The sequence below is a fragment of the Phalangium opilio genome, unplaced genomic scaffold (genome assembly GCF_054372755.1).
Source record: "Phalangium opilio isolate 3A_F unplaced genomic scaffold, DU_Popi_V2 ptg000003l_1, whole genome shotgun sequence".
Lineage (NCBI taxonomy): Eukaryota > Metazoa > Arthropoda > Arachnida > Opiliones > Phalangiidae > Phalangium > Phalangium opilio.
The window spans coordinates 8,189,148-8,215,388 of record NW_028324145.1 but is presented as its reverse complement, the minus strand read 5'-3'; the positions used below and the strand labels follow the sequence as shown (position 1 = coordinate 8,215,388).

The 26,241-nt window shown below is 37.8% G+C and overlaps 2 protein-coding genes and 1 non-coding gene across 9 annotated transcripts; 2 read left to right on the top strand and 1 right to left on the bottom strand.

Annotated features, from left to right (window-relative positions):
* The first annotated feature begins 668 nt into the window (after positions 1-668).
* LOC149717557 (transmembrane protein 230) lies at positions 669-2,278 on the top strand. The gene is made up of 3 exons (XM_089839979.1): positions 669-1,257; positions 1,343-1,468; positions 1,866-2,278. Exons 1-3 carry the CDS (start codon positions 1,162-1,164, stop codon positions 1,998-2,000), a joined length of 357 nt encoding a protein of 118 aa, XP_089696105.1. The 5' UTR covers positions 669-1,161; the 3' UTR covers positions 2,001-2,278.
* Positions 2,186-25,705, bottom strand: LOC149717555 (heat shock 70 kDa protein 12A-like). Of its 7 annotated transcripts, none has more exons than XM_089839530.1 (14): positions 25,374-25,705; positions 22,692-22,881; positions 22,017-22,491; positions 6,584-7,185; positions 5,990-6,509; positions 5,738-5,914; positions 5,272-5,666; positions 4,992-5,213; positions 4,718-4,913; positions 4,548-4,619; positions 4,035-4,372; positions 3,820-3,972; positions 3,518-3,760; positions 2,186-3,451 (listed from the first exon to the last, which is right to left on the bottom strand). In XM_089839530.1, the coding sequence occupies exons 2-14, from the start codon at positions 22,809-22,811 to the stop codon at positions 3,077-3,079; spliced, it is 3,888 nt and encodes a 1,295-aa protein (XP_089695656.1). In that variant the 5' UTR covers positions 22,812-22,881; positions 25,374-25,705; the 3' UTR covers positions 2,186-3,076. The 7 variants fall into 7 exon arrangements, with proteins under 7 accessions (XP_089695656.1, XP_089695644.1, XP_089695627.1 ...); XM_089839518.1 differs by lacking the exon at positions 25,374-25,705 and adding an exon at positions 23,969-24,110; XM_089839501.1 differs by lacking the exon at positions 25,374-25,705 and adding an exon at positions 23,564-23,864.
* TRNAV-UAC (transfer RNA valine (anticodon UAC)) lies at positions 15,611-15,683 on the top strand. The gene has a single exon. It is a non-coding gene; the product is annotated as a tRNA-Val (tRNA).
* Positions 25,706-26,241: the final 536 nt, after the last annotated feature.

Here is a 26,241-nt window from a genome sequence, read left to right as displayed (position 1 = left end):
CCCAGAGAGATAGCTAGGATGGTTTAAACTAGTACACCGAGAGAGCGCCTTAAATATAATACGTTTTCTCAAGTTAATGCTACGTTTCAGTATTTTATAAAATAAACTCCTCTTGGGTAAGAGTATACTTCATCCTTGTCCAAATACGACCCCTAGCAGTAGCCATAGAGATAGGAACATATATACCTCTAGAGTCACAACATGGAAGCGTCCCCATAGACTTTAACCTTATCATTAGTGAATATACAACGTTAAAAACAGTATACTTTATCAAATACACCCAGCGCCATCTGTGCAAAAACGGAAGAACTATTTTGATATATTTTCAACGGCGTAGTCTGCTACCGTGTCTTGTGCGTGTATTGTATTCTAGCAAATTCGAGGGAAGTGATAATGAATTAATTAAACAAATTGATGGTGATTTGACAAGTTAGTTAAACAAACATTTTTTTTTGGAGTGAATGAACGAATCATGATTGCTGAATGTAAAATGTACGTATCAACTAATAAATAAATTCAAATTATAAATAGACTACTATTGTCCTTGGAATAAAATCAGTTTGGTCAGTCGCTTTCTAATATTCTCTTTTCATTTTCTCGTTCATATTCTTTGCTATTTTCCTCAGCCAGATATCTGTGTAGATGTTTATTGCCTTTTTAACAATGTGACTTAAATGGTGGTTCCATCCCGTTAGAGTGGGAAATATGTTTTCATGCATTAAGCATCGTCTAACAAACACTTAAATATACTTTGGAAACATTTATTTAGATAGTTAAGAACAAATAAAATAATATAAGGTCCGTCAACTGAAAAAAGTTTGAAAAAGTTACAGATTTACCGCGAAAAGTTCATTTTTCCCGCCAAAAAGTCGTTTTTAGCGCGAAAACCTTTTTTAGCAACGCCATCTATTTGTAGCTCGAATAATATTTTAGTTAAGAATATCGCCGATAGTGGCGCTGGTGTCGAATGATAAAGTTTACATGGTTTTAAAAAGTGCGGCCTGTCTCGGGATATACGTTGTGACTCTAGAGGTATATATGTTCCTATCTCTATGGCAGTAGCTAGCAAAAAGGGGGAAAAGTAGGCGCGCTCCAACCGAGAATGGCGAGTTCACATGTCAAGTAAAATATCGATAATAATTAAACGTAATTAACTTAATCATGAATCGGAGGCAAACCTCGAGTTCTCAAGCTAATTACACGGCTAAATACCACCCATTAAAAAAGACTGATCACGATGGCTACGTTGATTTACAAGTAAGAAAACAAAAAAAAAAAAAAAGAAAATAAATAGCCAAGGCTTACCGTGAAATTTTATAATGTAGATTGATTATCATTACAGTTTCAACGTCCTCAAATTAAGGTACCATGGAAAGCCATATTTTTAGCGTTAATCCTGTTCGTTTTCGGATCGGGCTTAATTACTCTTAGTGTCATGATGATGGTGGGATACCTGGATGGCGGACAGGTGATTTTGAATTGACATGCCTATTGTGTTGTTACTCACTGTGTACACTTCACTTTCTGAGCTTGGGGGAGGGAAGGCGACCTTGTGTTATGTCCCAGCCCCAACACTAACCCCTATAAGGCTTCTCTGCGTGAGTCCCCACCCTAAAAAGGGGTGGAACATTTGCTTTAAACTATACTAAGCGTAAATATTAGAATTCGCAAAACCTACAATAAGATAAGGGATAATTTTTAAATATTTTTCCAAATTGCTAAATATGAATGAAAGGAAATACTGTCAAGCAATTTTAAACTGACAAGTGTTCTGCCCCTTTGTCGCATCTGGAGTAAATAATAGTTGACCTTGGTCACGTCACATCAAAATTTATTACCTTTCTTTATCTTTATGACATTTCCAGCCCCAAAGTGAATGGGTTTTGTTGGCCTTAGGATGTTTAATGTTCCTGCCAGGCTTCTATCATGTCAGAATCGCCTATTACGCCTACTGTAAATACCCTGGCTATTCCTTTGATGACATTCCAGATTTTGACTAACTACTATTAATGTACCTACATGTATTTTATAATTTATTTGATATGAAATCCCGTCATCAAGATGATTGTATGCCTTAACAATTAAAAACAAACAAAACCCTTACCTTTGTATTGTAATCATCCAATCTTTCTAATTATCAGAGGAAAGATTTAAATTACCTTTGTTGTTTTTTTAGAGCATAAAGTATTGTTGATTGTTTTTAATTTTAAGGATAATATATACTTGTATTGTGTACATAAAATTATCTTTACAATAAAAAAAATGGTTTTGTATATTATTATGTTATTTCTTTGGCACTTTTTCTGTTTCTGAAGATTTCAACACTCACTTGTAGGATTATATTGTTGTAGGAAAAAAACCATAATTACGTACATGGTTGTCTAATGAAAGTTCTAAATTCTAAACAAAGGTCTACTTAGTCTTATAAGCTAATCAGATTCTGGGGAAGTAAATTAGGTCATAATTAACATACTATCCCCGCGGCCCCGCCATGATCATGTTGGAAAGGATTATAGAGTGCTACCACGAAGCTAGGGGGGAAAAACTGTGACGTCAATATTGGGTCCCGAATTTTTATTGCCCAAGCTGACGACGTCTCGCGACTGCCAATATGGTCGCCTGAAAATAAGGTAAGAGATAAGAGCATGTGACGTCACTACAAAGTTCGTGGTAGCACACTATAGGGTGTTTCCGCCAGGGTTAAAAAGGGGGAAGAAATAGGGGGCCAAAACCGGTTTTCAGGGGATGTCAACATGGCGTCCTAACGTGGCCAGAGCGGGCAGCCGGCAAGGGGAGAGGAAAGGGGGTAGGTAACTTGACGTCACGCGCAAAGACCCTATTGTAACATTGGTCCCATAATACAGTTCATTACAATACATAAATTGTAATTCGGGAGCTGTAAAGGCTGTATAACCCTATAGTACTTGGGTTAAAATGGAGGAAAAAATTGTTTGCACAATGCCTACAATGAATGGTAGGACGGAAAGTCACGGAATGGAAACATTAGCCTAGTCCTAACTTATCAAACAAAGGCTTAAATTATTGTCATGTTTTACCTTTTTGGGCTTATACTTATTTACTGATTCAAGAAATCAATTTCGGCCTTGACGCATTTTCCGGTCGATACGTCTAAGGCACTAACTTTAATTTCGGTGTCCCCGAAAATCATTCGCGATTGAATTTCGCGTCTGCGTGGTACTTGATTAGTGTACTTAGTGTCTGCCAAGTCCAATATCAAAGAACCGCACCGATGTACCCCGGAATCGGTAATAAACTTGGCGTCGTGCCTTTCGCTGCAATAAATGTGCAGGATCGTGCATGTCTGTCCCAATTTCGCCGGAGTATAAGACCTAATGACAGCTTCCCCCAACCCAACCGACTGGTCAGCTAAGACGAACTTGTCAAAAATGTCAGCGCACCATTCGATGTCATCCTTTACGACTAGTTTCTCCTTTAATTTTAAACAAAATCGAATCGATTTAGATTGGTCTCAAAGGGTCGACGCATTGTTAATTACCTGTGGATGAACTCCGTGTATGAAACGGTTAAGTACTCCGACGCCGTAAGTCAGTCTGGAGCGTCTGATATTGACCACGGTTGGGTCCAAACCGAACAAAACCGCCCCCGTCAATATAGCCAAACTAACACCTTGTGGTATTATGACTCGAACGTATGGTGAGAATGCCTCCCGAATCTCTTTTTGAAGTATTTGAGATTCGGCAAATCCTCCCACCATAAACATGTAGGTGACGCCATTGACCTAAGTACCCGAGTGACAAATAAGGATAAAGAAAAACTATACGAATTCATAATGCTTACTTGTGGACTAGCTAGGACATCAGCGATACATTGTTTGATAGCTTGAACTGTGGGTTGAAAGAGGCGGTTCATTACGGATGGTTCCAGTCGCAGCATACCCTGTGACGACCACGTTACTTCTTTGTTACCGAACTTCTTAATGGCATTTTCAACCTAAAGTGTCACGTTGACCTTTAGTAATGTTGGTGGTCAATACTTGATTGTATAATGCGTACCGAACTGCCTTTGGTTTTCTTGTAAAAGTCGATAAAAGAAAATGGCAAGGAAACGTTCAGTGGCATGATGTTATAAGGACTCGCGTTACGCTTTCTAGCCTCGAAAGCCACCATCAAGTCGATGTAACCCACGGAACGTTTGACTTTAAACTGCTCCACAAAGTCCGCCCCAAAAATATCGGACAAGAGTTTCTCAAACTCGGCATCGACACCGACCGAACCATGAGGTCCCCCTACAGCTTTGTGAAGCTCTTTCAAGGAGCCGCGGTCATCAAGTAATTCATGGACCGTAATGTCCACAGTTCCTCCCCCGCAATCGACCACCATGTACCTCGTACCTTTATTTAAATCGCATACAGGTCGTGAGATAGAACGATACGCGTGTCTCTAAGCGACCAACACCAAAATAAATTCCCTTAACCATAAACCATTTTGCGATAGGCCAATTGCACCATAGGGTCAAGAAAACATTCAATGGGGGTCGGATCCCAAAATAGGGAACTGAATTAATACCTCTGGACAGAGAATTTTGTACTGCGCTTCTAGGGTGACAATTTGGACTTGGGGTACCATTTGAGATCGCTTCTAAGTTGAAAAATGATGGTAGGTCGTTTTAAAGACTTGACTTAAAACTTACAAACCCTTACCTCCAACCTTTACGATAATAAAAATTAAAAACTCACCCTTCGTGGGTTCTACAACGGGTTTGCTATTGACTTCATTCACCTCGTTCAATGGTTTCCTGGTTAATAGTTTAAACAAGGGAGGTGATTCGGGGACCAGTTGATGAAGGCGCAATTGTCTGCAGTATATTGAAGCCGCTTCCGGTTCCAGTGCTATTAGGAGTTGATCCGCAGTTTCAGGTGACGCGATACCAGCCTGAAATATTTGCGCGAGAATTATTTGTATTTATGTTGAAAAGATAAGATATGTTAGTTGAAGTCGAGAAATACGAACCTCGTAGGATGCGGTTCTCATGAATTGTTTAGCGGGTTGTCTCCATATAGCTGGAACTGTGACCACCCATCGGACATCTTCGTTGAGGATACGTGTGGCAGATTGGTCACTCAATTCTTGTAAGGCCAGTTCTTTGAAGTACCTCAAAGCGTGAGCGAAAACGGTGACTGCTGGCTGGGTTTTACCATTAGCTGACTTGATGATAGTTTCCCTGCACAAGTCCTGTCACAGAAAATTGTCAGACTTTGCGAGATGTACCATGATGATTATTAGTGCATACTTCAGAATGATGCAGAGTCATTTTAAACTTGTCAAAAAAGAGCCATTTCTTAGCTTCCTCAGGTTCTAAATTGTGGTAAAAATCACGAGCGGCGAATCCAAAGGAATGAAATAGTCCTTCCGCGGTTAATAACAATGTTGTCGGTGTCTTCTGGTTGAGGACACCAGGATCTCCTCCTTCCCATTTTCGCATCATATGAATTTTTTCAGGATCCCGGACGAAGCTAAACCCATAACCACTGTAAGCCGTCCCGAAATCAATAGCAACAACCACAAAGTAGTTGTTCTTCTTGTTTGGAGTTGAGCTTCCGGAAAGTCTCTCTTCCGTTTCCGATTCACCGCCGCTTAGTTTAGGGACAACAGCGCCGTCAATGCTGCCGTTTGTGCTAATTGTGTCTTTAAGGGTAAAACTTTTCTTGAAGGAAACTATAGTTGTTTTGGGAAAATAAGGATTGAGACAATCTTACCAGTTCCATTTTTAATGCTGGTTTGATCGTTTTCGAGGCTAGTATCTTTATTGTCAGACATTGTTAGTGACACGTAGCTTCGTTTATTTGGACCCGGTAGAAAGACCTCTTCTATTAGATTATCCGATTCATGGGCTGCGTCGGGTGGTCCACCGTTTAGACTTTTAGGAACTGTGGCTGTTGAAAATATAACGAATTTACTGAAGAAAATAAATATAAACATTCTGACCAAGCCTGGGGAAAATTTCTTACAAGTCTCAAGGGTACATTTGACGCTGGTTCGATTCCCATTAACCATAGACCCGTCTCGTGACGATATCTCCCCTTCTTCAATGGACTTATCCAAATGTTCCATGGCCTCCAATACTTCCGGTGAGTCATCGGGTGACCAAGGAACGATTTTCTTAACGAACGTTTTATGATTATCTTGACCTTCCTGTTGTAACTTAACCGGAAGACTTTGTCTGGGTTCAATTTCCCGTTTGATTATAGTTTCCGTCGAACTAGCCGGGCTGGTTGACCCGCTACTGACCGAGGGAGTTTCCGAGGTACTCCTGGTCAAGGCGATCTTATTAGAAGATTGCAAAGACACTTTGTTTGGCGTCCGAGGCGCCGGTACTTCGGTCAACATCGTTTTGCAAAAACTAGCCCTCAATTGCGGATTTACCGTCTCCTGGACGGATGACAGGTCATACGACGTCTTGTAATGGGCAGCTTGAACTCTAACGTTCGAGTTGAAACACTCAACTGATAGCCTGTCCTTCTCTTGAGCCTTTGTAATTAAATTAACGCCATAGCTTTAAAGTTTTACCGATAAAATAAACCAAAAATTTATTTCAAACTTACCCCGTTATGTCCGTTATTCTTCTCGGAAACACTTCCAAAACTTATCACAGTCACTCCTCCAGACTTGAAAGGTGACGTTCCCGTATTTCCGAACCGACTTCTCTCGTTTTGAAACGGAGACACGTACTTATTGTTATAATTACCGGAATAATTATAACGTCCGAAGTAATTGTCCCCGTCGACGTACTGTTCGTTCGGGTCGTATTCCGCAAACACTTCGTCGTAATCTCGCTCCGAATTATTATTATTGTTGTTGTTGTTCTCCTCTACAACCGACTTAGAGTTGGCAACTCGTCTTGTCAACGACGGGGTGCGAACCAATCCAAACACGGTACCGCGAGACGATTCTTGACAAAGCACAGATTCGGTGCTGGTGGTTATGGTTGACGTCGAGGTGTTTGAGGGAGCTATCCGCACTCTGTTTTCCCTCCTCGATTCGTATCTCGTGGTTTGGTCCTCATCATCGGAATCTGGCGAGACGCAAAAGTCAAGAGGGGGTGGCGGGGGTGGCAATGGCTCCTCTAAATTATCCAAAGGAGGTTCTGGCAAAGGAGGCGTCGTTGTACCACCTCTAGTACCATTCGACTGTTCAGGGGGTCGAACTAAAAAACGAAGGAGAAAAATAAATATTTCGGATATTTAACATTTAGCGAGGGAAGAGGTCAAGCTTATCTTAAATATTCCCATGAGGGTGCGTGGTACGAAACAACCTCGTTAGAAAATTTAGCACATTCCAAGAAAACCTTTGGAATCATTTTGAGGGTCTCCAACTCTTAATTATAATTAAACTATTTTTGTGCACATATGCCATGCACATCATATAGATAGCTTGCACTAAATGGGGCTTGAGGCATTTCTTAACTTCAACCGTACTTCAGGGTTGCCAGTAAGTAGTTTTTGATCATCTCCTGCAGGTTTGGAACTAAATAATAACTGAATCGAACAGAATACTACAAGATTTTCAGTCTGTTATAGATAGCGGTTGAATAGCACTCACAAATTACTGGCAACACTTGTCCGCGTGCTATCTATACAAACTAGAAATAGTTACTCAACATTCCCTTCATCCGAATAAGCATTCTTATATTTTTCGAAACTCTCTTGGTTTCAGATTACATAACGTTTTTATAGTAAAATATTAAAAAAAGAAAAGCAAAGATAAAAGTTCAAATATTGAACCCGCGTAGCAATTCCAATGTTTACCTTAAATGAATTCCCGGGCGATTTGGATGATGCCCGGATCGTTTTAAACTTTCATCTCTCTCTATCAAAGCTACGAAAAAGAAGAATTCCCAGCTTCCCTCGCCATGCGATTCCTACATAAAACTAAAGCTCGTAATCGTAAAAGTGGCGAAAACGTCTCACCAACGATCAAGAAACTCGCCGGTTCTATGACCCAGATGGTTTTATGCTTTAAAAGTAACAGGAGAGGCCGAACCAACCCGGGGACGGAAAAAACGCGCCCAACAAACCAAGAGACTATTCAATCGAAACAGGAATATAGACAATACTACTTCATCCAGCATAATATTGGCGCTTGTACTAGTAGCTTCTTATCTAAGACTAAACCTAAGTTTATAAGATATGTTCCATAAGTATGACACTACCTATACTTCCTAATACTAGAGACAGCTCGAGATAACTAGTTCGAGAACGAAAAGCGAGAATTGAAAACACTCGGTTTTGCAGTCCATCTACCTATTTAGTCTTTGACAGCGCCTGGCCAGGCGTCAATTTACGAGAATCTATGACCTACGTCACTTCATGACAAGCTCCAGTTTATAACCAGTGACAAACTTATGGAACATATCTTATGGGCTAAATTATTCATGGTGAAAATGAATAGACACACATCGTGATGAGATTCTTTTTTTCCCCTACAGTAAATCTGAGTAAATCCACCCACTCACGGACCGGTAGACTAAAGTAGAGACGCCGAAACTAACAACAACCTAAAGTGTAAACCATTTCCCCCCTTTTTTTTATCAAATGAAGCAAAACATAGCATATCTGGGTCGAGCATTTTGGAGAGCTTTGAACCAGCAACCAATCATCACGATCGAGGAATCACTTGTATACAATTTTTTTTTCCCGCCATTTATTCCCGCCAAAACAAAAATTGCGGGAAACGCTACGTACTAGACAACACTTTTAAATAAGTTCATCAAACTATGATAACAAAAAAAAAACAACATAATTCGTGGTGGTGGTTGTTATAATAAGGATCAGAATTGTTTAAACCCGCATTGGATATGGGTCTAGTGGGCTTTAATTTTGTGGACCACCTGATGAGAATCACTTCAAGGAGTCAAATTTATTTTAGTTTTCAGAAAAGGGAGCGTTCGTGAGATGATATTCGTTATACGAAACTTTAGGGTGTGGGGGAATAACGATAATTCTTCAAAACTTGGTGCATGGTACAGAAATATTCTCTAAACTTTGGTTTTAAGGAGTTTAAGGTGTCGTATTTGAAATACGAGGCCCATGCACTGACTAGTTCCAAGTATAGCGTAGTTCATGTTTATATATGACAAGTTGGGCAAACCAAAATATTGCCTCTCCGAGTCGAGAGGACTTTCACTACCCACTTAGTTAGGAACTAGCATAGGAAGACTGACGCCATTTTGAACTAAGAGGAGTCGGTCACTCAACGACTGTACCTTTGACTGGGCCGAAGAATTACGCGTATCTTCAAAAGCCCTGCCTTTTAACAGAGCTTAAATGATTACTGGTAATATTGAATCTCAGGGACTATGAGAGTAATTAAATCCTCAGTTGTATCTACACTGAAAATGCAAGTATCCTACCCCTCGATTTCTGTCTAGGCACTACCAAAAACTAAGATTACATCAAATTAAAGATGGTCCATTTACGTGCAACCCGAAATAATTTCCATATATTCGTACATGGTGTACAAAGTTCTGAGTTCAATACACTATAATCGTTCAAAGAGAATATTTAAATGTATTGATACGAAGTCTGAAAAAAAATTACTTGAGCCCGGATACGCGGTTGAAATTTTTTTATTTAAGATTTAGTAGTCTCATACTCAACTCAATTTAATTAATTATAAAACCGTGTTGATCCTTAAATACACCTGCGGGGTATATACAGAGTGTTTCTGATAAGTCTGCCATATATTAAGGGGGATATTCTTTGGGAAATTCTAAGTGAAAATGTAACTTCTATCTCCATTTTGACCTAAGAGCCACTGTTTCAAATCGAGTTATGATTTGAGTGTTTTAGGGATGACCAATTAATTAAATTAGAAATAATTCTCTTTCAGTTTCTTAATTAAGTTTAAGGGGTCATCCGTAAAATACACCATCCAATCTTAACTCGTAAACAGTGTCCCTTGTGGGAAACAAAATGGAGATAGAAGTTATTACATTTTCGACTCAAAATTGATTTCCCAAAGAACATCCCCCTTAATTTATGACAGACTTATCATAAACACCCTGTATAAACATTTACCACATAATGGGGGCTGAGAGGGTGGTCATTTAAAATTATATACCTACGAAAAAACGTAGCTAAATGTAGGTAGGATACTTAAGACCAGGTAGGGTATAAAACCGAAATTAATGTACACGTAAGTTTGTTGAATCGCTAGGGAGGATTACGGCACACGTGAAGCCCCATAAAGTAATTGTAATTCCGGTTAAATTTGGTTTGGGCGTAGCTCCCCTACGAGAGGAGCCGAGAGAGAGAAAGATTCCGAAAATAATGTGCCGGACATCCAGGCCACAAAAAGGGGAATTTGAAAAAAAAAAATTCTAAATTTATAATTTTTTTCTTTTTTACTTTTTTTTACGTAACAACCATTATTCCCGGTCTACCACCGCCTGAAAGATAACTTTTAAAAAGGACCCACCCAGCTTAGGCATGGCTTTAGTTACGAAATCTTTTGCGAAATTGAATTTACAATAGGCAAAAATGCTTTAAAGTAAAGACGTAAAGTCAAAGTGAAATGTAATGTACATTGTTTTCACTAAATGGAGTTTTGTCGTTCAGCCAATGTTGCCAGACTGTTGTTGTGCGACGAGAGACGGCGAGTTACTGATAGTAAAGAAAGACTAGCAGTTCAGTTTGAACCAGAGCTCGAGTAACTTTGAATTAATGCCTAGTTTTTCTACTCGAATCGCTTCAAACCTTAACCAAATTTGCATTTCACCTTCTCTATAAAAATTTCTAAAAACTCAGGCGCTCCATTTTGCAAAAACTCAGACACTATCACGACGAGCGGAGGAAGGGTGGGCGTGATCCCAAATATCATTGAAGCGCTTAAAATTATACGACAAAAAAAAATATTTGAAAATGTTTCCACCTAACCCTACACCTATCATGATTCCAAAAGTTCAAAATTTGAAAACCATTTTTCTATATAAAAGAAAGAAAAATGGGAAGGTATGGTGCATAGATTAAATTCCCAAATCTTCGCTATTATGCTATAAAACTATTAATTTTTCTCTCCCAAGCTAGCTATCCAAAGGTGTCACGAGCCGCTGCGGTATAGGTTCCAAACTTTGTCGGACACTTCATATAATTCCCTAACCTCAAAATCAACACTAAATTCTTGAAGGAGAGAGGCGAGATGGAGTAGAAACGTTCGTGGGTCATACGCTGCACTGAAAATGTCCCAGAGTACCTCGCGCGCGCGCCAATCTTTATTTGGGAACGTCAATTAAAAACAGATGCGAGTTCTCAAGAACCAACTTCTATTTTTAAGTCACAGGGGACATCGTGACGTTTACGGTTTACCTACGCGTACGACCCTACCAAAACGCCACTGAGGATCAGTCTGGGAAATAGCACACTTCCTCTGGTCCAAAACCAGTTAATTAATTGCTTGGACTAGTTTTTTAATTTAAAAAGTGGGGGTTACTGGTCCTCAGGACCAGTTTATTAATTGCAAATCTATAGGAGAACAAAGGTGTGGACCAGTCCTGAGACCAGTTTATTATTTAGGACACTAGGGGGGGGTCACTGGTCCCAAGGACTAGTTTAAAAAATATCCTTATTTCCCAGACTGCTGAGGATGCTGGGAGGACTTCGTTGCAGTACAGGGGCTTCGTCACAGGTATGGAGACCACTTCTCCACTTCACCTCTTCCCTCCAAGCTAAAATCACGTTCTACCCCTCGATCTACATCGAGACAATGAATGTCAGAAGCAATTTTCTTCCTTTTCCTTTCTATATTCTATTCGAGAAGTTGAACCGTAGGAGCTCGAAACACTTTCATCGAAACACAAAAGATATAATAATTTCTCCAATCTTCTAAATTAGTCGTAACGTTCGTTCGACTTTCTTTTCTCCCCAATTTCTATGCTCTATTCAAGTTTTCAATCATTAAATTTTTCTCGGGCGCAATTTCGAATCGATGACTAAGTCAATTTAAAGTCTGTTGTGTCGAGCATTCAATGGTAAAACAAGAGTTGAGAAAGAAAAAAAAAATTATTCTTTTGTTGAACCGAAACTTTTTAATGGTTCCCGAAAAAGAGAATATATAGAGTATACTTGGCAGCTCACGATACGTTAATTTATCTAGTATTTTTTTTGTTATTATTATAATGTATCTAGGTCAAATGGTGCTGACGCGGGAGGTATACCGTGAAACACACACACAAAAAAATAAAGGTTTTTAAGTAGAGAATTAATATTAATATATATTTCAAGTATTTACTAATTGTTCTCGAGATTTAATCTAGTAAAACGGGTTTACTGTGTATTGAATATTTTTTATAGTGATTTACTTTTTTTGTCTTTTCTTGTAGAGTTTGTTTAAGTGAACTTACGACTATTTAAGTTGTACGGAACACGGTTAATAATATATATTATTTATTTAATGAGTATGATGAAGAAATAAAATGGCGGCGATGCGTAAGGGAACAAGGGATAGGTAGTGTGCAATTAAGTGTTGCCAGTAATTCGTGAGTGCAGATCAAACCGCTATCTACAACTGACTGAAAAGCTTGTAGAATTCTGTTGGATTCAGTGTTAATTCAGTTCCAAACCTGCAAGAGATGCTCTTATAACAAAATACTGGCAACACTGAAGCGGGTTAAAGTTAAAAAAGCGGGATTTAGCCAGCTCGCGCTGCCTCTAGTGGCGCTTCTTGGCGAGAGGAAAATAACCCAAGAAAGTGACCTTCTTCTCTTTTAGAATTAATGTAATATTCTATTGAACTAGCTACATATTCCAATTCTAACCAACGATACCAGACATTTCTATAACCCCAAAAAAACGTGTAAAAAGTCGATGACTTTAAATATTAGAAAATAAGGGAACAATAAATTGCGATCGTATGATGTTACGCAACATTACTTGGGATAATATATAAATAGAAACGGAAGGATATATCTCTAGCAACAAATCATCGACAACTTTAGTATATACCATCATTAAACAATAATAATAATATTCCTAAATGGGGATTTCTTTCCTTATACATCGCCATGAAATAAACGACAATTTTTAGTATTTTTGGATAATCACAATAAAAAAAAACCCGGCCATTATTATGTTTAATACCCTTGAACCCACGATGACCTTGGTCATTAAATACAATATTTTATACTAATTTCCTTTTCCCTTGTTCCCTCAGTCTCAGTTTAGTTTTTAAAACAAGGAAAAAATATTATAGAAAAAATAAATTGATTCCTTTAGCGCTCTAAAGTCGACACTTTAAATAACTCAACGTCTGATTCAATTAAAAAAATAAAATATGCGTACTCACGTTTGGTTAATTAGTTGCAAATTAGACACGCTAATTTAGTAATTGATTAACCCAAATAAATATTATCCATTAGAACGCACCAATCAACGCGATAATTTACAAACCGAGCTAACAACAAAAGGGACGTTGTAATCAAGGTGAACTTTTGCGTCTACTGAGGGAGTGAATTCCAAACGCGGCGGCGTTATGTCCGGGTCTATGTTAAAATCCGTAAAAACACTCGAAAATAAGGTAAATCCTTGTGATTTTAACGTTTTCTTATTTTTTTACAGAGTAAATAAAGACCGTAGTCGGTGGCAGCGGTGGCGCTTAATTCATTATTATCTTAGAAAACAATAGATCCTCGTCACTGGAGCACGGATTTTTCCACATCCATATTGTTCGCTTTTTTTAGGGCTTATGTTATAACTTTTAGGGCAAAACTCAAAAGCCCAACCTGAAGAAGGTATATAGACAGAGGAGTTCCAGTGACCGCTAAGCCTAACTTCTTAAATATAATCAGAGATCTTGTTTAGAGAGGTAAAGTGGGCTCTTCACGGATGGAGAGGAAAACAGAAAAAAAAGAGAAGAATATAATTCCGCCCACGATTTGACCTTTCACGATAGTATATACACTTTGTATTTATCTTAACTTGACATCGTACCCAAAGGCTTAATGGTTCTTAATATCATTACATTTTATAGTCAGGTGATCCAGGGATGAAGGGAGTTTGAATATATACATGAAGATCTCTCCCAAAAAATACGTCCATTGTATATATATTTTTTTTTTATTTTGAAATTCTTTTCAAGAATCTTATTTTGATATTTTTTCATATTTTTCTTTTTGTAAGGCACCCCTAGTTTAGACATATTATTTGAGTATCATTAGAGCATTAGGTCATTGCCTAATTTCGCCCCTCTTTCGGTTTGGTAGGGTGAGGAGGATCAAAGTGATGGGAAAATTATCCGATGGGATACAAAACACAAACAAGACTCACGAAGACTTCGTCGCGAATGGTTATTTGCAAAACGGAATTGGATATACCTAATGATGGCAAATGACAGAGTACTTGGGCGATTTCGTGAAGTGATACGGGCACAGATTATATTAGCACCTTTTTAAATCATCACAATTAGATCAAGATGGTCATATCTGGCTTGTAGCAGGTCGTAAGATAAACCATCAATACGTAGTTTTCAGACAGGTTTCTTGGCGTGCTAAGCGCAGTACTAAGTAGCCCAGCCTCCAGGTGTAATAGGTATCAATCATCCTTGTCTGAAAACTATGTATACATAAGGGACTCCGTGGTATTCCAAGCTTGGAAAGGCTAAATTTCCAGTTTCATTCCATACTAAACTCCATTCCTTTCAAGGTTGGTTTCATCTAGAATCATATTTGATACAACAATACCATTTCCAAAGTTACGAAACTAACAGAAATTATACAATCACGCCTATTACAAGTCAATTACTATGTTGAACGTTTCCAAAATTTGTTAAATCATTAAAATTCATAACTTTTAAATATCAAATTTTATCACTATACCTTTGTCCAAATAGTTTTGGCAATATATATTACACAACCTAAAAGTCAGAACAGAATTCGTTACGGTTACGAAAAACCCAAAGGTATTTCCCTGACAGTCCTAGATAACTAAACGAGTGAATCGGGTGGAATTCGGAATGTTTGTTTAAATTGTTTTACTTTTTTTGTTGACGATTATGAAACAAAAAAGAAACACATTTAAGGAACAATTGAATTCCGAAACATCAGTCAGTCAAAGGTAAATAAATTTCACCGATACTGCACGCCCTAATTGTCAAGAGAATAAACCTTCCAACTAATCAAAGTGAATTCGACACAACTTGTATTCCTCAAAGTAAAAACATGGCATTTCCCTCGCAAATGACCTCCGTGACCCCGGTCATTTTTAAACCTCGCTGTTTAATGGCGTAACTTAAATTTTTATTTTATTCTACAGGGCCGGTAGGCCCTTGTAGATATGACTTGATACTCTTTTGTAACGTTAAATCAAAATTCACATGCTTTTACCAATTTTCCTATGGAGATTAACATGGGGTTTTTCGTGATATTTAACCACCCCTAACCGAGAAACTAGAGCGAAGTTACTTTTCGGAATACTCTTAATTTAACAATTAAGTATTCAGGGTGTGCGATCGGCTAGTCTAATCAGAAACAATTAAGTCTAAGTATGTTAATTTTAGTTAATTACAGAAGTACTTGTTTCGACCATCGTGATTGGACATAATAATAATGCTAGAGCTCTTCGAAAACTCAAAATAACCAAGTATCTATGGTGTAGTGGTTATCACGTCCGCTTTACACTCGGAAGGTCCCAGGTTCGAGCCCTGGTAGATACATGACTTGACTATCGTTATTGGACACAATAATAAGCTAGATCTCTTCGAAAACTCAGAATAACCAAGTATTCATTGTGTAGTGGTTATCACGTCCGCTTTACACGCGGAAGGTCCCGGGTTCGAGCCCTGGTAGATACATGTTTTGACCATCGTGATTGGACATAATAATAAGCTAGATCTCTTAGGAATCTCAGTATTACCAGGTATGTGTAGTGTAGTGGTTATCTCGTCCGCCTAACACTCGGAAGGTGCAACGTTTGGGCCCTGCTAGATACATGTTTTGACCATCGTAATTGGACATAATAATAAGCGGTAAAGAAAACATAATTACTCAAAATTTAATTACATTAAGACTGAAGCGACAGATATTATATAAAAACGTCTTGGTTTGGACCAAGGCCGAAAAAACAAACGATATGTGTGAGGTTTATCAATTGACTGAAGTTTCAGATATTGAAATTTTTTCTAGTTATTTTTATACACTCAATCCTTAATCAATATTTAATTCAATCAACTGATTTTACTGTTAATCGACCTAGTCCCTCTAAATTAATTGAAAAAATTACATATCTACGCTTTTTCAAGAACAATTACATTTTCCGAAAACATTTTATCATGAAATTAATTATTTTGAAGGGATTTCGTGTCGATACTCACTAACTTGTGAGCATTTTGACCGACATAGTTTTAATTGTTGCTGGCTTGACAAATTTTCAAGTTTGCACCAAAAGAAGTTTAAATCTGTTTTAAGTTGTTGATAAGACTGTCGTTTAGAGTGAATGTCGTCTACTTAAGACAAAGCAACAAAGTTTATCCTGTGTGGTAAAGGGTAAAGATCACATAAACAGAAATACTTCTCAGACTTGTTATATTCATTTCCCGCGGAAATAATATGGTTAAACAAATCATTCATTACTAGTTATGCCAAGAAGGTCACATCTAACTCCGACACCCCCTCCCTTCCTCTATTTTCCCAATATATGGCATTTTATAATCACCAGTGGTTTCAGTGTATGGGTCATCTGAGCCGTCGCAACACACTCAGCCAATATTACCATAGACTGAGTTATGACCAAGAAATTCTTAAGTACGGAAAAGGAAGTTCCAGTGCAACTTTACCATCAAAGAGGCGACAATAGAAATGTAGCATTTCGATTTACGAAATTAAATGTATAAATTCGCGCAACACCCTTGTTTGGCATCCACGATCAAATATTTACATTTTCCATTCGAGTTATGCCAAAGTTCGCTTGCTTGTTTTAGACATCCAGTAGAACATTTCAAATATTCAATACTGTATCCTCAACATGATAAATTAATTTCACGATAGAATGTTTTCGGAAAATGTAATTGTTCTTGAAAAAGCGTAGATATGTAATTTTTTCAATTAATTTAGAGGGACTAGGTCGATTAACAGTAAAATCAGTTGATTGAATTAAATATTTATTAAGGATTGAGTGTATAAAAATAACTAGAAAAAATTTCAATATCTGAAACTTCAGTCAATTGATAAACCTCACACATATCGTTTGTTTTTTCGGCCTTGGTCCAAACCAAGACGTTTTTATATAATACCTAATTGTGTTTATCAAGGTGCTTGCCATTAGCCTATCTCTAATAGCATAAGTTCATAAGCTATGTTCCGTAAGTTTGTCACTGGCCACTGAGAGCTTATTTAGTGACGTAGGTGAAATGTCATAGATTGTCGTAAAGCGACGCCTGGTGAGGCGCTGTCAAAGGCTTAGTACAAACTAAATAAGAATATGAACTGCAAAACCGAGTGTAGTAAATTCTCGAACTAGCTCTTAGTAAGTCTCTAGCATTACGAAGTATACGTAGTGTCATACTTATGGAACAGATCTTATATACTTATGCTGATAGGAGCGGAATTAAAATTCTTCAAAGTGGAGGAGTAAAATAAATAAAGATTGGGGTTGAGATAATTAACGCTATATTTCGCTATTTTACTTAATTACTCGAGCCCTGATTGTTGTAACCCAAAAGTTTTAGATATTGTAGGAAAGGCAAGAAGTAGAGTTTTAAATTATCAAACCTTATTTATTAGAGGTCAGACCATCTGACCCTTGCAGGACCACGTTTTCCTAGCTATCTTTCATACCCTTAGTGTTTAAATTATCACAACACCTTAAATTCAAAGAAAAGTAATTTCTAAATCATACACCATCGCTATAATAAAACACCCTATCAAACTAAATTACAAACTAGACATTCACAGCGTGACTAATCCCTTATACCGTCTCCCCATTTGCACCCCAGACTCCCTAATGACAAACAATCAAAATCAGTACTTAAAACATATACCATAAACACCCAGTAAAGAAATGAATAAATTAATCTAACCTGCTTCGATTAGATGCAACTCTTTCCATCCGTCAAACTTAAACACCATTCTTTAAATTTAAACCACCGCAGTCAGTATATTCCCAAAGGTAATTAAAAAGGCGCGAAAATAAGGCGCCAAAACGACAACAAATTCTCAGGATCAAAACACGTCCGTTTGGTCAAACTTCGAGACAGTATTAAACGTAGAGTATACAATTTTACAATGAGAGGAAAGAAATATTTCCTACTTTAAAAAAAACACCTTCAAGGTTCCGCGCATTCAGGTATGATAATGACTGGTGGTGATAATAATGATATACTACGTCACCTTCCCGCCAAAAACTAGTATATACCTGGTTTTTTAAATGTTTTGGTAAAGAAAATAAAAGAAATGAGAAAGAGATCCCGTTAGATAAGGAGGGATTCTACCGTGGTATAATTGGGACACCAGAGACTGACCCCTTGAAAGTCAAAAAGGCCGCTTACGGTGTCCATACCAGCCAGCTGAAGGGCGGTCAGCCGTGACCTTCGTGTCCTAGCAAGTCACCCTGAGATGACATCAACCGTAGCGGGAGTTACCTCGCGGATTAAGACTAAAGTTGACTATTCCAATTAGTTAGGTATCTCTGCACTTTTTAATGAGGTTTTGTCATGAGTTTATCCGTATCTTTCATGAATCTATTGTCCATAATACTTGTCAGAAAGTTCCTAAGATGCTACAGAGGGATGTCAGTGTAATATTCATGGTAAACTTTAAAACTCCCTGCATATTTTATTTTAGTTAGCTATGCGGGTGGATTTTAACTCAGAGAAATAATGAATTATGTAAAGTAGTTTGCATATAAATTAACTTTCTTCCGGTACATCTATCTCCGCTTGTCTTATATACGAGGCTGATTAGGTTGAAGGTCACGAGCGGTGGGTTACCTTGAGTGGGTGTAGCTCGTATTAAAATCCGGAAATAACTCAGAAATAATTATTTCCATTTGTTTTTACGGCTTTAAAATTAAAGAAATGGACTTCCTTCAAGTTAGCTCGAATTTCTAAGTCGTTATAAGCATTGTTTTAGAGGATTGAAAGGAGAGAGTCGCATTCTGAATCAAAATTAAGTCGATTAATACTAAATTTGTGGATTGGCTAACAAGAAACTCGAGTGACGGAGTAAACTTTAACTTTTATACGATTTTGAAATTGGTTTGTGAATCAAGGACAAAGAAATATGGATTATTCTGAAAGCAGGGAGAAAAAGAGTAAGATGGAGCGGTAATTATGATTGGCGATCTGCGGCAATGAAAGTCTCCGACTCCCAGTGTACCTTGCGCACGCCCCTATCCTTCGGTAGAGTCGATTGTTAAGTGCTGCCGCTTAGCGCCATTGTATTTGCATGAGAACTAGCTAGAACAATTTGAGGTATGAAGGTTACCTCTCCATCCCTCCCTCCTTCAAGGTCTCGGTTAGCCACCTCTGTAAAAATATATGCAAATTCCTAGAGACCGTGGCGCTATCTATAATACAGTCTTCAAACTACAAAGTAAAACAGGCGGGAAATTTTGAATTGAAATCTTAACGAGGTCATGTTTAGTACGAACCTTTCTATTCAGTACGCATTAGGCGGCAAAAGACCACCAATTTACAGAGGGTCTTTGTTTTTACTTAGTCACAAACATTCTTTAGTCTTTCAGTAAAAAAAAAAAAATTCGAGTCTATCAAAAATGAATGACGTACCAGTTAGAAATTTCTTTCTTATTGAGTAGAAATCGGTCTGGCGTACATTAAACCGAAGAAAACGCAAATATTTTTCCTGTCTAATAGCTCAGACAGACACGCCTACTTACAGCTGAGAGATCTTGGAATTTTACAAGAAAAATCTCAAAATAATAATAATAATAATAAAAAACAAAATTCAAAATTCAGGACACATTCTTTTGAAAAGAAATAACTTTTGTAAGAAAGATGGAGTAGAATTAAAAACAAATAAAAATGGCGTTATTTAATGCTCATTTCAAAAGCATTAAACACGCCTGGATAGCTACGGGACAGAATTTTTGTAAAAGAAAATAATTATACTGATAATCAAAGAAAATATTATCCAAGGGCATCATACTTTCATAAGTTTATAAAGATATACGTTCCATAAGTATGATATTTTCTATACTTAGTAATTCTAGAGTTTTACTGAGAGCTAGTTCGAGAACGACAAGCGAGAATTGACTACACTCGGTAAAAATTGCAGTACATCTTCCTATTTAGTCCGTACTAAGCCTTTGACAGCGCCAGCTCACCAGGCGTCGCTTTAAGGGAATCTATGACCTACGTCACTTCATGGCAAGCTCTCGGTAACCAGAGACAAACTTATGTAACACATAAACTTATGAAACCGGAGCTTCGCCGAGCTTATAAAAAAGGAATTTTCATATAATCGCGATTACAAATGCACACTTGAAAAGAATTCAAAGATGGTGCGTGGTTAACTGCCCCTTAAGGTTTAGGTTATGGTTAAAAATGTCTATAAATAAATTTTAAAAGGAAGAAAAAGTATACTACCGTTAGAACCAACGGTAAGTCTGGAGAACTTTTGGGGGAAAAAATATTATTTGTCTGGGAGCTTTGGAAAGATTTAAATATTTAGATAAGAAAGTTTACTAAGTACCCGGGGCATTTCCGCGTTCTATTAGCTTACATAAGGTAGGTTATTGTAGAAAGGTTCAAATTGTTTTCAGGTATATACAGGGTGTTTTTGATAAGTCTGGCATTATAAATTAAGGGGGATGTTTTTCAGGGAAATCTATTTTGAGTCGAAAATGTAACTTCTATCTCCATTTTGCCAAAAGGTACACTGTTTTCGAGTTAAGATTGTAAAGAGTATTTTAAGAATGACCCCTAGATTTAATTAAGAAACTGACAGACAATTATTTCTAATTTAATTAAGGGGTCATCCCTAAAACACTCAAATCACAATTTGAAAACAGTGAAAAATGGAGATGGAAGTTACATTTTCGACTCAAAATCGATTTCCCAAAGAACATCAACCCCTTAATTTATGGCAAACTTATCAGAAACACCCTGTATCTCCATTTATGAGAAAAATAACGCGCAGAACAAAGAGGTCCAGTTCAACAATTCAATCACATTTTTTTTCTAATTATAAATATTTCCCAAACATTCCGATTAAAAAGCGTACAGTACCATCACGTTCAAAATAATTTCTTTGGTTCAAAGTGAAAAAAATCTCTTTAAAACTACCGTAAATATTTGACCTTTAACCTCTCGATCTGATCCCAATCGAATTATAAGGCGTACTGTAATCGAAAGTGTGCCATAATCGCAATTCTTACACCCCCCCCCCGTTCTTCTTTGAAATATGGCAAAGATATAAAATTCTAAGGAATTTTTATCGCTATCGAGGGTTAACTAAATAATAAATGGGTAACGGAAGATACGCTAGAGATGATTTTAAAACTAGTTTTCTAACGTACAGTTAGACGCGTACATACACGAGTCATGTAACTCATAAGTACTCTTATCTTTGGAACGTTTATATTAAAATGTGTGTCAAAAATTCGCCTCAGGGTTATGGAGGGGATAAAAAAGAAAAAAAGAAAGACAATATTAAGTGCACCATAATCAACTATCATAAGAACGTTTGTGAGTTCGAGATTGTTTAGTTAATAAAGTTAAAGGTGGGCATAGGGTTAAAACTAAAGATCGTCTGCAAATTAAAGGGGTTATAGAAATTTCTACAACCCCGTTTCTTAACTATAACTGTGGTTCTGGGTTGTCAGTAATTTGTCAGAGCATCTAATGCAGGTTTGGAACTGAATCGAACAGAACTACAAGCTTTCACTCTGTTGTAGATAGCGGTTTGAATTGCACTCACAAGTGACTGGGCACACGTTTCCACACATTATCTATCAAAACTCATATCCCCGAGCAATACCATCGAACGAAATAAAGAATTTGTACCCAAAAGATAAGGAATTAAACACTTACCCCTAACTGTGACTCCTAAATGTCCATGTTCTTGTTGTCTATGACGCACTTCCGGTTCGGTATCAACTCGCGTTTCCGGTAATTGATCTAAGAAGTCCATGGATATCCGTTTACGCGTGGCAACCACGGGTTTGACATACAGTTCACTATTATTTCGGTATTCCGTAGCATCCGATTCAACTTCAAGACATTGTTGAACGTTATTAGGGTTAGGGTAAGTGGTCTTCGGGACCCTTCTAAGAGAACCACCACCACGTTGGGACACCGATAGACTTCGAGGTAATGGTGGTTTTCCCGTCACGATGGGTGGTTCTAATGATCGATGCGCGCTTCCGGGAGATGGTTGTTTGTAAAGAACTGGTAATTCCTCGTCAAGGGCGCGGTAGGACAAAGGACGTACTTGTCCGGTTGCAGCGGACAAGGCGAATATGCGGTAAGTCGTGGGTGACTCTGTGGTGGTTTCCATGGGATGATACTGTGAAACAGAGAGCTTACGGTTAGGGAAGAGTGATGTAATTTACACGGCCATACTGGTGGGTTGAATGCAGTAACCCACCAACCAATATGGCCGCCAAAGCCGCGATAAGTCTTAGGAGGGTGTAACGTATGTACCACTTATCCAAAATGAAAACTCTGTATTATGTATCAGTTATAGAGAGTATAATGATATCTTACTTCGTTTTGATATCCCAAAACATTTCCGGAAGCCTGCTGATGTAGAGACTGCGACCTAACGAGGTTGTACTTCCTCCACGGAGCGACTGAGGTTCCTCCAGGCATCATTGCAGCGCACATGACATTTACTTCGTTAAATTAACTTTTTATCCATATACCAAAAACGTACTTGGGACTTCATTTCAAAATTCTGTAAAATATACTTTAAAATAAAAACCAATCGGTATATTGAACCCAAACCCGACTTCAAGGAAATAATAACTCTTAGGAACTATGGTTATGCATTTTTAAACACACAATTGGCAGATTAAACAGAATGATAAAGAAATAATACCATAGCGATAATATATCAAAGACAGCCAATGTTCACGCGACGTTTGGTACAAAATGTCCCCTTAATATTCGCTCTTAGAAAAGTTCTAGTCAAAGTTACTTTTAACCAATAATATTTCAAACTATTTCAATTTTAACCAAATAATATTTTTAATTATTTCAATTTTAACTAATAATATTGTTAACTATTATAATTTTAGCAGACTTTAGTTATCAATAATAAGACTTATGTAATTAAAAAAGGAGCGACATATCTCTAAAATTAAACGTATCCCAAGAATTTTAACTCGAGGCCAATTTCAATTTAATGAAACTTAGAAACTTATGTCACCAGCAGTTCCCACACCATAAAACGTATTCCATATTCATGAGTCAATTCGACCAATTCCAGGCAAGGGGACAATCGCGTGCGTGCAAAGCAATTTAGACCATAATTTTGGTCAAAACCTTACCACCAACCCACACCACTACGGAAATTCGCTCGAGAAACTCGTGCAGGTGGGAATTTTTCAAAATTTGATAAAAACATAATTTCTCACAGATCTCTTACACGTCTGTAGCGAACAGTCTTCTAACAGCGCGTCGTCTACCAGCACACGTAACCCGAGTTTACGAGCGAATAAATACACCTATATCCTACCTAAAAAGACGGTCGATATACTTTGAAGACTTTTAAAAACCTTGTTCAAGAAATCGAGAGACAACCAAAAAAAAAAAAAAAAGAGAGAGAGAGAAAAAAGATTCAATCCAGGAAAACTTTGGTAGAAATGGTACTTTTTTTTCTTATTCCTATTGAACATAAAGTTGGTTTTAGAGTTTATACCATAGAGTTTGAGACTGGTAACTAAAGTACGCCCCCTTCTACCCTCCCCCAAAATACTGACAAAGTTTTAACTTCTTAGCGCGGGGGTGGAAGAAAAGGAACTAAAATGACTGTATCTTACCCTCTCGAAAAAGCGCGCGCCAAAAAACTCGCGCGAACTTTTGGTATGTTTTACCACTGTCAAAGAGGCGCAAAAAAAGTACTGATCACTAATGCAAAAGTTTAGTAAACTACGGTACAAGGTGGTGTGTGTGTGTTGGATGGACTCTTTCAGGAGGCTAATGGATTCAAAAGGAGAGCGCACCAGGAATTCTACAGATTCTTGGGAGGGTTTTGTTTTGGGGGGTAATTCGACACCGAGAACTAGTGGGTGTTGTTGTCTCAAGACTAATGATTGAAAAAATACCGAATATAAAGACCGGGATTCGGTATCTTTTAAAGGATGGGTGAATTATTGCCTCTAATAGATAGTGTGGTGCGGACAAGTGTTGCCAGTCATTCGTGATTGCAATTCAAAGCCTTGTCTACGACAGACTGAATGAAAAGCTTGTAGTATTCTGTTCGATTCAGTTCAGGAGATGCTCTAATAACAAATTACTAGCAACTCTGAAGCGAACATTATCTATGGGAGAGATGAATGTCACGCTAGACTGGGAGAGTGGATTTTCATTCGAGGATTTTTAAGGATGGTCTTAAGGTCAACGAGGAACTCATTAGCCTTTGATCCTGTAAAAAAAACCACCCACCTGAGACTGGAAGGGCACAATAGTAGAATTTCTTAGTACCAAGGTCATCGAGTCACCCCTAACCTTTGAACTTGTAAGATAAGCCACCTTAAACATGTTCATAGTTTAAACTATAGGGGGGGTTGTCGTTCCCCCAGTGTCTCAGTGTTACCAGAACATAGATGAGGCTGTAGCGACTGTAGACTGCAGAGAGAAAGACGGCAAGCAGTTCAGTTTGAATCAATACCAGACTAACTTGACTCACAAAGGGTCTGGCAACACTGCACTGAAGCTAATGCCGAGAGATAGGGGGAGGAATGTTCATTAGCCAATTTATTGAAAACTATAGGCGTTCTAAAGCGTGACCTTGTTGTAATAAACAAACCCTCACTGTCAAATGACCTCACGAAATTGAGAATAACGGAAAGAATTAGCTGTATTTAAGTACGTTTCACAAACCCTTTGGGTAATTCTAACCTCACGAAAAATAAAAATGCTATCAAATTACTCCGCATCCTATATTTCCTATAGCTACACTAGCAATCCGCAACCGCCATAATAACCTGACACGTAAAGTTAATTATAACCCGAGTAAATCACTCATCAGTAATGAGCTGGAATTTAGGGTCAAAAATAAAAAGAAAAAAAAACCGTACAATATCAAAACTTCAATTCCAAATTCGAAATAAAACAAGCGCATACTACCATTCCGTTAGTGACCCCTGACCCCCCTGCAGTCGAGAGTTAGTCCTCATTCCAAAGAGACCCGGGCAAACGCAATTAAAACACAATTTACCGTACCTGTTGTACCAGTTTCTTGACATTGATATCCCTCTAAAATTCCGGAACGAACGACTTAAGAACTAGGTTCAAATAAACCAACTAAATGACAGAAAGACCATCCGTAATCCCAGGCAGCTAGTGAGAGAGCGCGAGCGCGTTTTCGTGGGAGTCTATGATCAAACTATAGGAATGATGACAAAAATCAGCGGCGTTAGCTAAAGGTATCCCAGAGACTATTACGTAAAAATGAGAGAAATTAGCCTTCATAAACATATAGCTAAAAAAGAGAAAGAGGGGAAGTCACGTGACGCCTGAATGGGTTTCCGGGTCTACATGGCTGGTCTTGCGAAGCCAAAATTTCGCTACTATATACTCTAGGTCTAGGCTCGTTTCAGTTTTGGACAAAAAAGAAAATAAAAAATAGTATATTATAACCAACGATATTTTCCATCCGTTCAAATTTTTTCTTTTTTTTTGTCTAGGTTTATCATTTTTTCCCATCCCTCCCTTTATCTTTTCTCCGTGCATTATTATTATTTTTATTCATATTTTGACGGTCCCCCACCCCTAAAACATCAATTGAAATTTTGTTTAATAATAGAAATAGCGTGCCATACTCCTTTTTATAGCATCCTGGGCCTGGGAATTGGGATAAACCCCTTGCTTTTAACAAACATTAGTTCCACGAACTAATACTTAAGCCGCGTGGTCGAAATAATTTAAAATTAAACCATTGATAAAATGCGTGACTATATTATTGCTTTTTTTTTCTATCTCTCTCTCTTTCTTTCAAATCGTCTCTTGTGTAATGTAAACAACGACAGGTTTTTGTTGTTCGGTATTTTAAAATGAAGGTCATGATGTTAGGTTATATACTTCCATTGGA